Source organism: Oncorhynchus mykiss, chromosome 16 (genome assembly GCF_057628025.1).
Source record: "Oncorhynchus mykiss isolate SJ-2025 chromosome 16, ASM5762802v1, whole genome shotgun sequence".
Lineage (NCBI taxonomy): Eukaryota > Metazoa > Chordata > Actinopteri > Salmoniformes > Salmonidae > Oncorhynchus > Oncorhynchus mykiss.
In genome coordinates, this window is record NC_143037.1 from 10,164,160 (window position 1) to 10,178,305 (window position 14,146).

Here is a 14,146-nt window from a genome sequence, read left to right on the forward strand (position 1 = left end):
TGTTGCGCCTTCTTCACCACACTGTCTGTGTGGGTGGACCATTTCAGTTTGTCAGTGATATGGACGCCGAGGAACTTTAAAAAAAAAAACTTTCCACCTTCTCCAATGGTGTCCCATCGATGTGGATCGGAGGGTGCTCCCTTTGCTGCTTCTTGAACAGTTTAATGTTAGGTGTTGCTGAGGCGGCAGGTAGCCTAGTGGTTAGAGCGTTAGACTTGTAACCGAAAGGTTGCAAGATTGAATCCCCGAGCTGACAAGGTAAAAATCTGTCATTCTGCCCCTGAACAAGGCAATAAACCCACTGTTTCTAGGCTGTCATTGAAAAAAAAATAGTTCTTAACTGACTTGCCAAGTAAAATAAAACTGAGAATGCTTGCAGTCACAAAATACGGCTGTTAAGTGTTGCAAAATATCAAAAACCTGCCTTCTTGAATCAACTACAGCCAAGGTAGGTTGAAAATCGTGTTCGTTTGTATTCTGAGTAAACTAACCCTTTAAAGAGGGTGTAGTGTGTGGTTGAAACAAGGACTCTTACCCTCAGATGGACAAAGAGGTTTGAAGTTGTTTTTGCTCAGCATCCAACTTGCTGTTTGCAACAGTTGCAAAAGGCTTTGAATTACTCTACAGTATTTTTTCAGGTATCATAAAAGGAATTGCCGCTTTGAACCTTTTCAGTGGCATGTTGAAAGAATCATACAGTAGTTGAGAATTGCAACTTATTTATACTTATCTGTTCAGAATATAATTTGTTTGACTTGATTATGTACACCTGGGGCAATGGACATATAGGACAATGGAATGTTCAGATAGAAATGTATTGTGTAGATCACATATGACTGTCAGATAGATTGAAATAGTATAGGAGATGGTGTGTGCTCTATCCCTTTCATTTCTACCTTCAACATGCAGTTCCAGATACATTCCTGACATTAGTATAAAGCAGCCAATCCAATAGCTTCAGGAAAGAAGTCCCTTCCTGAGATCTGTAATCAAACATTTTAAAAAAGTAGTTACTTTCTGAGATCTGAATTGAAATTGTTTTTTAAAAAGTAGTACTTTTTGGGATATGTATTCAAATATTTGTAATCACCTCCAAAGTAACTATTCGTTCCCAGAGAAAATAGGTACTTTCCACAAAGCCTAGTTAAAACTATAGTTATCCCAGGTCTTCTATCCATACAAAGAATCGATTATCTCTTCCTCTGAGCGAGTGAGCCCAGCTTTAGAGATAACAAATGAAACGATGCCATTGTGATTTCATCTCGCTGTGATATTCTCAGCTGGATTTTTAGCTCTCAACATGGAAAAAATACTACAGAATTGAAAGAAGACGACTTTTCCATGGTCACAGACGGACAAAATCACTTTGTGCTTTATGCTGCTGTTGTAATCAGTCGGCACACATTTGAATGGTATCTGCGACGCTCATTGGACGTTTTAGGAGACAATCTCAGCATTTATAATTATTTTTTACCAGAAAGGTCAATTCCAGACCTTTCTTAAACAATGCCACAATACCAGTTATTGTTTATAGCCATGTCATGAAAAATAAATACATTTGGGTATGTCTATTTAGGTGGAAATTAAAATGTTGCCCTACCATTGGTGGAAGCGCTTTTGGCAGCCATTACAGCTGTGAATCATTGTGAATAAGCAAAGTTTCACCAGCCATATCAGGAATATGCAAAATTATGCATTTTGCATCATCATGATGTGGCCGGTCTGTGACAGCATGGGAAGCGCCATTGAGGTTCTCTACGTTTTAAAGTAGTACAATATAATAATAATAATTCTTCTTCTTTGGCTGATTGCGCCCAACTCGTAGCAATCCCCACCCAGTTGAACACTTTAAAATGGTGGAAGCCCTCAATGGCAATGTCCATGCTAAAATGATGAGGCTTCTATCTCCATGACAACAGACACAACTCTGATATAAAGTTGTTGTTTTTTCAATGTGCATCCATTTTATATCAGTGCATTGGTAACAACCTAACCATGAAGAAACTTCTATTCAATCAACAACAACAAAAAATTGCCTCATGTAGAAAATTAACAAATCAATGTTGACCAAATTCGACATGCTCTGATGGACCACCCTACAAAAGAATCCTTACTTCATGGGCTCATTTTCATGGACCGCCTCTTCCTCTCTGGTAAAGCCAACTACGCAGTAACCTACTCACCTTTGAAAAAGATTACAGAGAGATCCAGAAAAGAGCTGTTAAATTCTACAACCACCTAAAAGGAAGCGATTCCCAAACCTTCCATAACAAAGCCATCACCTACAGAGAGATGAACCTGGAGAAGAGTCCCTTAAGCAAGCTGGTCCTGGGGCTCTGTTCACAAACACAAACACACCCCACAGAGCCCCAGGACAGCAACACAATTAGACCCAATCAAATCATGAGACAAAAAAAGATAATTACTTGACACATTGGAAAGAATTAACAAAAAAACTGAGCAAACTAGAATGCTATTAGGCCCTAAACAGAGAGTACACAGTGACAGAATACCTGACCACCCTGACTGACCCAAACTTAAGGAAAGCTTTGACTATGTACAGATACAGTGAGAATAGGCTTGCTATTGAGAAAGGCCCCCATACTCTAGAAGACAGGCTATGTGCACACTGCCCACAAAGAATTTACCCATCACAGCAACAAGATTTGTGACCTGTTGCCACAAGAAAAGGGCAACCAGAGAAGAACAAACACCATTGTAAATACAACCCATGTTTATTTATTTCCCATTTTGTACTTTAACTATTTGCACATCGTTACAACACTGTATATGGACATAATATGACATTTTTAATGTCTTTATTCTTTTGGAACTTCTGTGAGTGTAATGTTTACTATTAATTTTTATTGTTTATTTCACTTTTGTTAATTATCTATTTCACTTGCTTTGGCAATGTTAACATGTGTTTCCCATGCCAATAAAGCCCCTTGAATTGAAATTGAATTGAGGATAAGTTAAACTAAAACGATCGATTCGTGTCTAGACCGTAAAAATCGGACTTGCACCAGCCGCCCCTCCTACACACGTCAATCAAAACCCTTATCAACAAACGAGAGAATATTCCACCTATGGCAAGCCCTCCAGGAATCCCAACCTATCACAACCGTACTTCACAGCTTCCAACAAGAAATGCCACTCCTTCACGAACATGGCGTTTCACTAGTGGACTGTACACGGACTTTTCGAGATCAAATTGAGGTTTAAACGGTGTGACGAGAGACAGACCTCGTTGCAACCTGAACGTGAGTGTGACATATATTTGGCGCATTGACAGTGGTGCCATTCGCTCTATAAATTGCTTATCGTGCGACTGCCAGTTATCGCAGGCGTCTCTTGACATCGATAAGAAAACGAACCTTGACGTTACAAATGGCAACGCTAGCTAGCTTAGCTCGCATTAGCTAGCTGGCGATGAATCGTAAACAGTGCTTTAGCTGGCAACGTTAACACGTGTTTTTGTCACACAGCATTGATTGTGCGAAGTTTTAGCTAGGTGCATTGCATTCTTGTTTTTCCATGGCAGAATCTGCAGACACTACCATTGACTCTCAGTTATCTAGATGGCATGTGAAACCATAAGCTCCGTATGCACACTAAAACCGGAAGTCACTATAAAAGCATCATGACATGTGGGCTGTCGTTCATCGCCTCTCTCTCTCTCCCATAGAAGACACTGTAAGTACAGGTCAAATCAGTGCAAGGAAATCCAAGGATAAGCATACGCAGAAAGTGAGTACATTAAATCTATTGTACATCTGTCAGCAACGAATAGTTCTGCTTCTGACGTAGGCTCTTGTTGTGAATGGGCTGGCTATATAAGTTCATGACGTCTTTCCGTAAGTGCACAGTAGTTTGCACCAGTTGCTTATTGGACCGCATTCTTACACCATGTATACATGTTAAGTAAATGGATCATACAAGTTGGGTTTGGTTCCTGTACCTGTTCAGCTGAAACTGTCAGAAAGACATCCGTCTCTGCCTCTTTCCCACGGACCTATAGCTAGGGTATGAAATCACTGCTATATACCAATACCGTAATCATTTCTTTCCCTTTTACTGATCTCTTCCCCACACAGATCTACCCAGCCATTCGTGACTACAGTAACTAGCCTCCTCAAAAACTACATCTCCCAGCGTACCCTGCAGTGAGTCCATGTGGGCGTGCGTGGTCATCCCCTCAGACTGGCAGAGCAGGCTGACATAGCGGGGCCAGTGGGTGACATTGTCCTCCAGCCGACGTTGGGGATCGAGGGGACAGCCAAAGTTGGGGATCGAGGGGACATTCGGAGGGTGAAGGCGCTGCCTATGCTCGTCTGGTGTGTGTATGAGACTCGGAGCATGGTGAGAGGCTGCGCTGGTTGCCATGGAGCTACAGGATAAGAAGCAGGTGAGTTTCCTAGCGCCCAGCGACGTCAGCTGGCTCCCTGAAGTGGGCTGTTTGTGAAACAGAGACTCCTTGGGACGTGTGTGTGTGTGTGTGTGTCTGGGTGTGTGTGTGTGTGTGTGTGTGTGCTGACTGATCCCCGCAGACCGCTCTTCCAAGTTTTTTTTTTTTAAGTTGGCCAATAAATGTTGGTGACATATTCATGACAGACATTGAAACCGTCTTTGGTCTGGTGTCTCAAAAGAGGAACTGGACTGTCAGCTCGTTATCATGAGCCTGTACTTTTAAAGCAGTGAGCCGAAGGTTGACAAGTGTCAGCAACCACACCATCCGCTCTCCTTCTCAGCCTCCTCCCTTTCTGTCACCCCACTCTGCAGTGGAGTATTTTTCTCGGGTCATACAGGAGTAATAAAGGCCTAGACTATATCAGTTCAAATAATATGAATTGAATTGTCATTTGTCAGGGGGTTCTGCAGCACCCTCAGTACCATGACTTCCTGCAACTATGAATATACATGGGTTCTAACTTTTTACTTTACAATTGTACAATTTATTCTCCCTGCATATGAAAACCGAACACAAGATGATTCACACGGTGAACCTACTGTACATGATGAGCTGATGCCCACTAAGCTTTGAGGATTTTCCTACGATATTCACAACTTATTGAGCAATTATAGTCTGTAAAATTACTTTATCAAGCCAGCTGCAGATGAAACAAAGTAAATTCTCTCTTCCCTCTTTCCCTAGTTTTAGCTTGCGGCTATAACTGTCTAGCTGGCAAGATTTCGGATATTTACTAGCCAATACCAGTGACAAACGTGGGTATGTTATCAACATCTGGTAATACACAAACAATCTAGCTCACTTATTTTGCCAGCTAGAAAAAAAGGCCACAAACTAATTCAGAAACGGAGGAAGCTAACGTTAGCTGATGCCTTTTCAACAAGAAGCAGAGGAAGCTAACGTTGAAGAGGCATCAGCTAACGTTAGCTTCCTCTGATTCTTGTTGAAGAGGCATCAGCTAACGTTAGCTTCCTCTGATTCTTGTTGAAGAGGCATCAGCTAACGTTAGCTTCCTCTGATTCTTGTTGAAGAGGCATCAGCTAACAAGAATCAGAGGAAGCTAACGTTAGCTGATGCCTCTTCAACAAGAAGCAGAGGAAGCTAACGTTAGCTGATGCCTCTTCAACAAAAAGCAGAGGAAGCTAACGTTAGCTGATGCCTCTTCAACAAGAAGCAGAGGAAGCTAACGTTAGCTGATGCCTCTTCAACAAAAAGCAGAGGAAGCTAACGTTAGCTGATGCCTCTTCAACAAGAAGCAGAGGAAGCTAACGTTAGCTGATGCCTCTTCAACAAAAAGCAGAGGAAGCTAACGTTAGCTGATGCCTCTTCAACAAGAAGCAGAGGAAGCTAACGTTAGCTGATGCCTCTTCAACAAGAAGCAGAGGAAGCTAACGTTAGCTGATGCCTCTTCAACAAGAAGCAGAGGAAGCTAACGTTAGCTGATGCCTCTTCAACAAGAAGCAGAGGAAGCTAACGTTAGCTGATGCCTCTTCAACAAGAAGCAGAGGAAGCTAACGTTAGCTGATGCCTCTTCAACAAGAAGCAGAGGAAGCTAACGTTAGCTGATGCCTCTTCAACAAGAAGCAGAGGAAGCTAACGTTAGCTGATGCCTCTTCAACAAGAAGCAGAGGAATCTAACGTTAGCTGATGCCTCTTCAACAAGAAGCAGAGGAAGCTAACGTTAGCTGATGCCTCTTCAACAAGAAGCAACTGTGACAACATGGAACCTAAGATTTATTTTTAATAACTTTCCCATTGAACAAAATCCACAGTCCACTCCTCCAAAGAAAGCCTGTCTCCAGGACTTCTCCAAAATGACCCCCAGATCCACAATCAGATCCATGACCAAAGCATCGCATTTCAATTTAGCCCGCAGGCAAGCTCTATCGCCTGGCACCACAGACCCCATCCATCGAGCCATCCACACACACAGAGCCCAAGTGCAGACAGTAGAGGTCGACCGATTAATCGGAATGGCCGATTAATTAGGGCCGATTTCATGTTTTCATAACAATCGGAAATCTGTATTTTTTAGGCAAGTCAGTTAAGAACACATTCTTATTTTCAATGACGGCCTAGGAATGGTGGGTTAACTGCCTCGTTCAGGGGCAGAACAACAGATTTTATCTTGCAAGTTAACTGGTCCAACGCAATAACGACCTGTCTCTCTCTCGTTGCACTCCACAAGGAGACTGCCTGTTACGCGAATGCAGTAAGCCAAGGTAAGTTGCTAGCTAGCATTAAACTTATCTTATAAAAAAACAATCAATCATAATCACTAGTTAACTACACATGGTTGATATTACTAGATATTATCTAGCGTGTCCTGCGTTGCATATAATCTGACTAAGCATACAAGTATCAAAGTATCTGACTGAGCGGTGGTAGGCAGAAGCAGGCGCGTAAACATTCATTCAAACAGCACTTTCATGCGTTTTGCCAGCAGCTCTTCGTTGTGTGTCAAGCATTGCGCTGTTCAAGCCTATCAACTCCCGAGTTGAGGCTGACGTATCCGAAGTGAAATGGCTAGCTAGTGTCGTGTCTTTAATATCATTAACTGAAGACTTATAGTTTTTATCAAAGATTCTCTCTAATTAGTTACTGCGCGATCAACTACTTAATCACGTAACTAATTAACTAGGAAGTCAGGGCACCAAGGAAAAATATTCAGATTACAAAGTTATCATTTCCTAAAATAACTTTTCAGATATTTTATCTTTTGAATTAATGAAGTATTTACTGTACCTCACGTTAGTCTCATTCCAAACGTCGTAAATTGTTGGTTATCTGCACGAACCCCGTCTTCACTATGAGTCATCCATACATCAATTGTCTTAAACCATTTATTTATTACTAAGTAGGTAATTCACAGAAATGCATAAACAAACAAACAAACATGGTAAATGTGGTTACATGAAATGATAGGAGAATGTGCCCTAGTGGGCTGAACCGGCATGGCGGCTTGTTTGACGAGGGGGAGTGGGGGTCGACTAAGAAGTCACTACAAAGTGATAGCTATAACAATTGAAATGCTAATCCTTACACATGAACGCTCTCAGTCGGGAACAATTGCAATCAATATACAGTGCCTTGCGAAAGTATTCGGCCCCCTTGAACTTTGCGACCTTTTGCCACATTTCAGGCTTCAAACATAAAGATATAAAACTGTATTTTTTTGTGAAGAATCAACAACAAGTGGGACACAATCGTGAAGTGGAACAACATTTATTGGATATTTCAAACTTTTTTAACAAATCAAAAACTGAAAAATTGGGCGTGCAAAATTTTCAGCCCCTTTACTTTCAGTGCAGCAAACTCTCTCCAGAAGTTCAGTGAGGATCTCTGAATGATCCAATGTTGACCTAAATGACTAATGATGATAAATACAATCCACCTGTGTGTAATCAAGTCTCCGTATAAATGCACCTGCACTGTGATAGTCTCAGAGGTCCGTTAAAAGCGCAGAGAGCATCATGAAGAACAAGGAACATACCAGGCAGGTCCGAGATACTGTTGTGAAGAAGTTTAAAGCCGGATTTGGATACAAAAAGATTTCCCAAGCTTTAAACATCCCAAGGAGCACTGTGCAAGCGATAATATTGAAATGGAAGGAGTATCAGACCACTGCAAATCTACCAAGACCTGGCCGTCCCTCTAAACTTTCAGCTCATACAAGGAGAAGACTGATCAGAGATGCAGCCAAGAGGCCCATGATCACTCTGGATGAACTGCAGAGATCTACAGCTGAGGTGGGAGACTCTGTCCATAGGACAACAATCAGTCGTATATTGCACAAATCTGGCCTTTATGGAAGAGTGGCAAGAAGAAAGCCATTTCTTAAAGATATCCATAAAAAGTGTTGTTTAAAGTTTGCCACAAGCCACCTGGGAGACACACCAAACATGTGGAAGAAGGTGCTCTGGTCAGATGAAACCAAAATTGAACTTTTTGGCAACAATGCAAAACGTTATGTTTGGCGTAAAAGCAACACAGCTGAACACACCATCCCCACTGTCAAACATGGTGGTGGCAGCATCATGGTTTGGGCCTGCTTTTCTTCATCAGGGACAGGGAAGATGGTTAAAATTGATGGGAAGATGGATGGAGCCAAATACAGGACCATTCTGGAAGAAAACCTGATGGAGTCTGCAAAAGACCTGAGACTGGGACGGAGATTTGTCTTCCAACAAGACAATGATCCAGAACATAAAGCAAAATCTACAATGGAATGGTTCAAAAATAAACGTATCCAGGTGTTAGAATGGCCAAGTCAAAGTCCAGACCTGAATTCAATCGAGAATCTGTGGAAAGAACTGAAAACTGCTGTTCACAAATGCTCTCCATCCAACCTCACTGAGCTCGAGCTGTTTTGCTGTTTTGCAAGGAGGAATTCAGTCTCTCGATGTGCAAAACTGATAGAGACATACCCCAAGCGACTTACAGTTGTAATCGCAGCAAAAGGTGGCGCTACAAAGTATTAACTTAAGGGGGCTGAATAATTTTGCACGCCCAATTTTTCAGTTTTTGATTTGTTAAAAAAGTTTGAAATATCCAATAAATGTCGTTCCACTTCATGATTGTGTCCCACTTGTTGATTCTTCACAAAAAAATACAGTTTTATATCTTTATGTTTGAAGCCTGAAATGTGGCAAAAGGTCGCAAAGTTCAAGGGGGCCGAATACTTTCGCAAGGCACTGTATATATTTACGCTCAGTGTGTCGTCTTGATCGCTGGTGAAAAGTTAATTTATTTTGTAGAATTGTCCGTCTCTCTCTCTCGGTTGTGGTTAGAGGGGATTGTTCAGAGTGACATTCGTTATAGAATGAATGTTTCGGTGGTTGTCGTTCTTCACGTTCAATGATGCCGAATTCCCAGCTGCAGACTAGTAATCAATATCAAAGACTTGTTCTTATTCTGTCGGTATCAATAGTCTGAGTTTAACCACATGGTATAGTTAAAAAGATTCAGCAATGGTCTACACCTTTAGCCATCTCGTAATTGAGGTAAGCTTGGTCTGGTGATAATTTCTCAAAGTTGGGTTTTATTCGGAATGGTAGGAAAGGGCTGTTCCAGGATGTCTGACCCTAATTGGGCTCAGGGGTGGTCCTCTGATTTAGTTCAAATCCAATTCCCTTTTTGAGTTTTCCTTCATTAAACAGTCCAAAATCACATTGTAAAATTGTGTAAACAGTATCATACTCACTCATTCATCTTGTACAACAATTAGATGTAAACCTTATATCTGGGGCTATAATATAAACAGGGTTATGGTAATGTGGCCACACCGTCTCCCATGAGCTTCCCAAGTCGTTACAAACGGACCAGTTCGTAGCATGGTTCTTCACCGATCTTTTACACTTTCTCCGGAACATGAAATTTGTTCGTACCTCAAGTTCTGTGAGGTGGAAGGATTTCCTTTGTCTCCATGAAAAACTACTCTCTATAACTGTGTGTCCATGAGGTCTTCTCAGGAACTTACGACCTCTGACCAGAGCAGCCTAGTTGAAGGAGGCCAAGGGGGAGGCAGGGAGAGGGGGATGGGCTTGCTATACCCAAAAAGGCCAACGTCATGACACTAGTTAGCGCGCGCTAATAGCGTTTCAAATGTCACTCGCTCTGGGCCTTCTAGTAGTTGTTCCCCTTGCTCTGCATGGGTAACGCTGCTTCGATGTTGGCTGTTGTCATTGTGTTGCTGGTTCGAGCCCAGGGAGGAGCGAGGAGAGGGACGGAAGCTATACTGTTACACTGGCAATACCAAAGTGCCTATAAGAACATCCAATCGTCAAAGGTTAATGAAATACAAATGGTATAGAGGAAAATAGTCCTATAATTCCTATAATAACTACAACCTAAAACTTCTTACCTGGGATATTGAAGACTCATGTTACTTTTTACGAAGTTTTCCAATTTGCGTGACCAGAGTTATACTCACGTTTGCATAGCAAGTGCTGCTACTCCCTGCTACCCCTCAAAGGTTGGGTCCCCCCCCTTGTTTTAAGGGTCTGGGGGTTGTTATGTAGAAGGACTAAGCTCAGTTCAGGTGACTTTTTAAAAGGACTTATTACTCTAAAATGAAGGAAAAATATGTATTTCCACCTCCCAGAAATTGTTAAATTATTTGTTAAAATTATTTTCACATATAGCCTATGCATGGTCCATATTATCAGGTATACTATTAGCAATACGCATTATTACCTGTTACCCAGCTAATGCTGCATAAATAAATAGTCTGAAGCATGGGGTTGCCTCTGCATTTACCCTGTTGGGCTAATCATTAGCTAGATCCCAAATGTGATATTTTAACTAGTTAGCATCCTATTGATGAATTTTAAGTCCCCAAAAACTTGCATAAACACTGAATATAATGTAGGCCTGTCTTGTTTGGGTAACTTGGGGCCACTCCACCACCCGGGGTAATACGCCCCCTGTCTGTACTTCTCACAGAAACCACTTCATGGCAGTTTTTCCCTCAACACTTTCACTGGTGACCACTACTCTTGCTCAACTGAAAGTGTTTTGAGGTCGGGTGGCATTTTACCCCATGTTACCCTACAATTTACCCATGTTACATTTAACCCCACTTTCCCCTATGCACTCCCAGGGAATAGCAGTGGTAACTTGCTTAACCATGCCACTGCTAAAAAGTCTTGGTTTAAAATGTTGCAGTTTGCTCATATTTAGGAGTTAAAAGTAGGACTGGAAAGCTGGGGTCCTCTTTTTAACAAAGGCCATTCATTTCTGTTTTCCCTGCAATTGCGAGAATTGTTATGCGTTGACTTCTTGTCAGAATTTCATGTTTCCCTCCCTATAGCACTCGTAACTTGTTCCTCAAGGAATATTTATGTGGCATAAAACGCACAAGCCGACTAGGTAAACAGATCATTCTGACAACATCAAGAGTAGAATAGTTTTTCTTTTCATCACTTGTTTTGTTTGCAGAGGAAAAGTGGACTGTAATTTTGTCGTGGCGCACCACCACACTAAACAACTGCTGAGGAAACACTGCAAAGCACAACCCTCTACAGTTTCTCTTCTCCTTTCCACCCAGGCACTCTTTCTTTCAGCTTTCATATGCCTCCACTCTTTTCACACTCTCCTGCATCATCTAGCCAGACATTGCAGAGGCACATTCAGTCAGAGCTTGTCCAGCTGGCACTGGGCTGTGGCTGAACTAGACCAAGATTCAGTGTAGGGCAGAGAGAGATGAGACCGGCTAGCCAGGCGTTAGGATGCTGAAGCGGTGTCAACCAGGCTCTGACGTCCGGGTGTGTTTTGTGTGTGTCCATGTCTAGAGGATTTTCTGCTTCTTGACTCTGGAGAATTGTCCGTTTTATTTATAGCTGTGTGGGATGTGGAGCTTGAAAACAAAGCTGAGCTGAAATTAGGTGTCTGTAGAGTGTGGGAAAAGATTGGGTTCCCACTGACATTAGGTATGACTGTTCCTCTGCAGCTGGCTTCCATTGTAACCCTAACCCACTGACATTAGGTATGACTGTTCCTCTACAGCTAGCTTCACTTCTGTTGCGCATAACTATTCTGAAAATATATATATAAACGCAACAATTTCAAAGATGTTACTGAGTTACAGTTCATCTAAGGAAATCAGTCAATTTAAATGCCTTCATTAGGCCCCAATTTATGGATTTCACATAACTGGTCAAACAGGTATGCATCTCTTGGTCACAGATACCTTTAAAAAAAACAAGGAAAACCTGTCCATATCTGGTGTGACCACCATTTGCCTCATGCAGTGTGACACACTGCTTAAGAGATGTTGATTGTGGCCTGTGGAATGTTGTGCCACTCCTCTTCAATGCCTGTGCGAAGTTGCTGGATATTGGCAGTATTTGGAACATGCTGTTGTACCCATTGATCCAGAGCATCCCAAACATGCTCAGTGGGTGACATGTCTAAGTATGCAGGCCATGGAAGAACTGGGACATTTTCATATTTCAGGAATTGTGTGCAGATCCTTGCGACATGGGTCTGTGCATTATCATGCTGAAACATGAGGTGATGGAGGCGGATGAATGGTACGACAATGGACCTCAGGATCTCGTCACAGTATCTCTGTGCATTTTAAATTGCCATCGATAAAATGCAATTGTGTTCGTTGTCTGTAGCTTATGCCTTCCCATTCCATAACCCCACTGCCACCATGGGGCACTCTGTTCACAATGTTGACATCAGAAAACTGCTCGCCCACACAACGCTGTACACGTGGTCTGCGGTTGTGAGGCCAGTTGGACATACTGCCAAATTCTCTAAAAGGACGTTTGAGGATTATGGTAGAGAAATGACTGCATTCCTGCAGTCAGCATGCAAATGTCATGCTCCCTCAACTTGAGACATCTGTGGCATTGTGTTGTGTGATAAAACTGCACCTTTCAGAGTGACCTTTTGTCCCCAGCACAAGGTGCACCTGTGTAATTATCATGCTGTTTAATCAACTTCTTGATATGCCGCACTTGTCAGGTGGATGGATTTTTCTTGGCAAAGGAGAAATGCTCATTAACAGGGATGTAAACACATTTTTGCACAAAATTTGAGAGAAATAAGCTTTTTGTGCATATGGAGAATTTCTGGTATCTTTTATTTCAGCTCATGAACATGGGACCAACATTTGTTTTTATATTTTTGTTCAGTGTAGAGGAATGATTAAATTTATAGCATAACAATCTCTGCTAGAGGTCGACCGATTATGATTTTTCAACGCCGATACCGATTATTGGAGGACCAAAAAATCCGATACCGACTATCATATCAAATCATAGACTTAATTATAATATAATAACACACAGAAATACGAGCCTTAGGTCATTAACATGGTCAAATCTGGAAACGATAATTTCGAAATCAAAAAGTTTTCTTTCAGTGAAATACGGAACCGTTAAGTATGTTATCGAACGGGTGTCAACCCGAAATATTGCTGTTAAGTTATGTCATAAAAATGTAAAATTCTGGCAAATTAATTACGGTCTTTGTTAGGCAGAAATGGTCTTCACACAGTTCGCAATGAGCCAGGCGGCCCAAACTGCTGCATATACCCTGACTCTGTTGCACAGAACACAAGAGAAGTGACACAATTTCCCTGGTTAATATTGCCTGCTCACAGGAATTTATTTTAACTAAATATGCAGGTTTAAAAAAAATATATACTTGTGTATTGATTTTAAGAAAGGCGTTGATGTTTATGGTTAGGTACATTGGTGCAACCATTGTGCTTTTTTTTGCAAATGCGCTTTTGTTAAATCATTAACCGTTTGGCGAAGTTGAAGTAGGCTGTGATTCGACGCTAAATTAACAGGCACCGCATTGATTATATGGAACGCAGGACAAGCTAGTTAACTACACATGGTTGATATTACTAGTTTAACTAGTGATTATGTTAAGATAAGTTTAATGCTAGCTAGCAACTGACCTTTGCTCCTTGCAGCCACAAGGCCCTTTTGATGCTGCACTCGCGTAACAGGTGGTCAGCCTGCCACGCAGTCTCCTCGTGGAGTGCAATGTAATCGGCGTCCAAAAATGGCAATTACCGATTGTTATGAAAACTTGAAATCGGCCGACCTCTAGTCTCTGCTCATTTAAAACCATATCCTATTGGCTTCAGTTAGTTTAGCTCCTTAGAGTGACGATAATTATACTGTACAGTTCAGTTTAGCTGTGCATAGG

General features: G+C 41.7%; 1 protein-coding gene across 4 annotated transcripts in view; it reads left to right on the forward strand.

Moving 5' to 3' along the window:
- The first annotated feature begins 3,094 nt into the window (after nucleotides 1–3,094).
- Nucleotides 3,095–14,146, forward strand: part of LOC110491336 (transmembrane protein 94) — a 33,148-nt gene continuing 22,096 nt past the window's right edge. For all 4 annotated transcript variants that reach the window (XM_036946120.2, XM_090201863.1, XM_036946118.2 and 1 more), the window contains exons 1-3: nucleotides 3,095–3,263; nucleotides 3,689–3,750; nucleotides 4,098–4,408. Coding sequence is in view for 2 of the 4 variants with exons in the window: in XM_036946118.2 (XP_036802013.1) it covers nucleotides 4,385–4,408 (24 nt within the window). In the remaining 2 variants the exon portion in view is untranslated. The remainder of the gene's footprint in view (nucleotides 3,264–3,688; nucleotides 3,751–4,097; nucleotides 4,409–14,146) is intronic.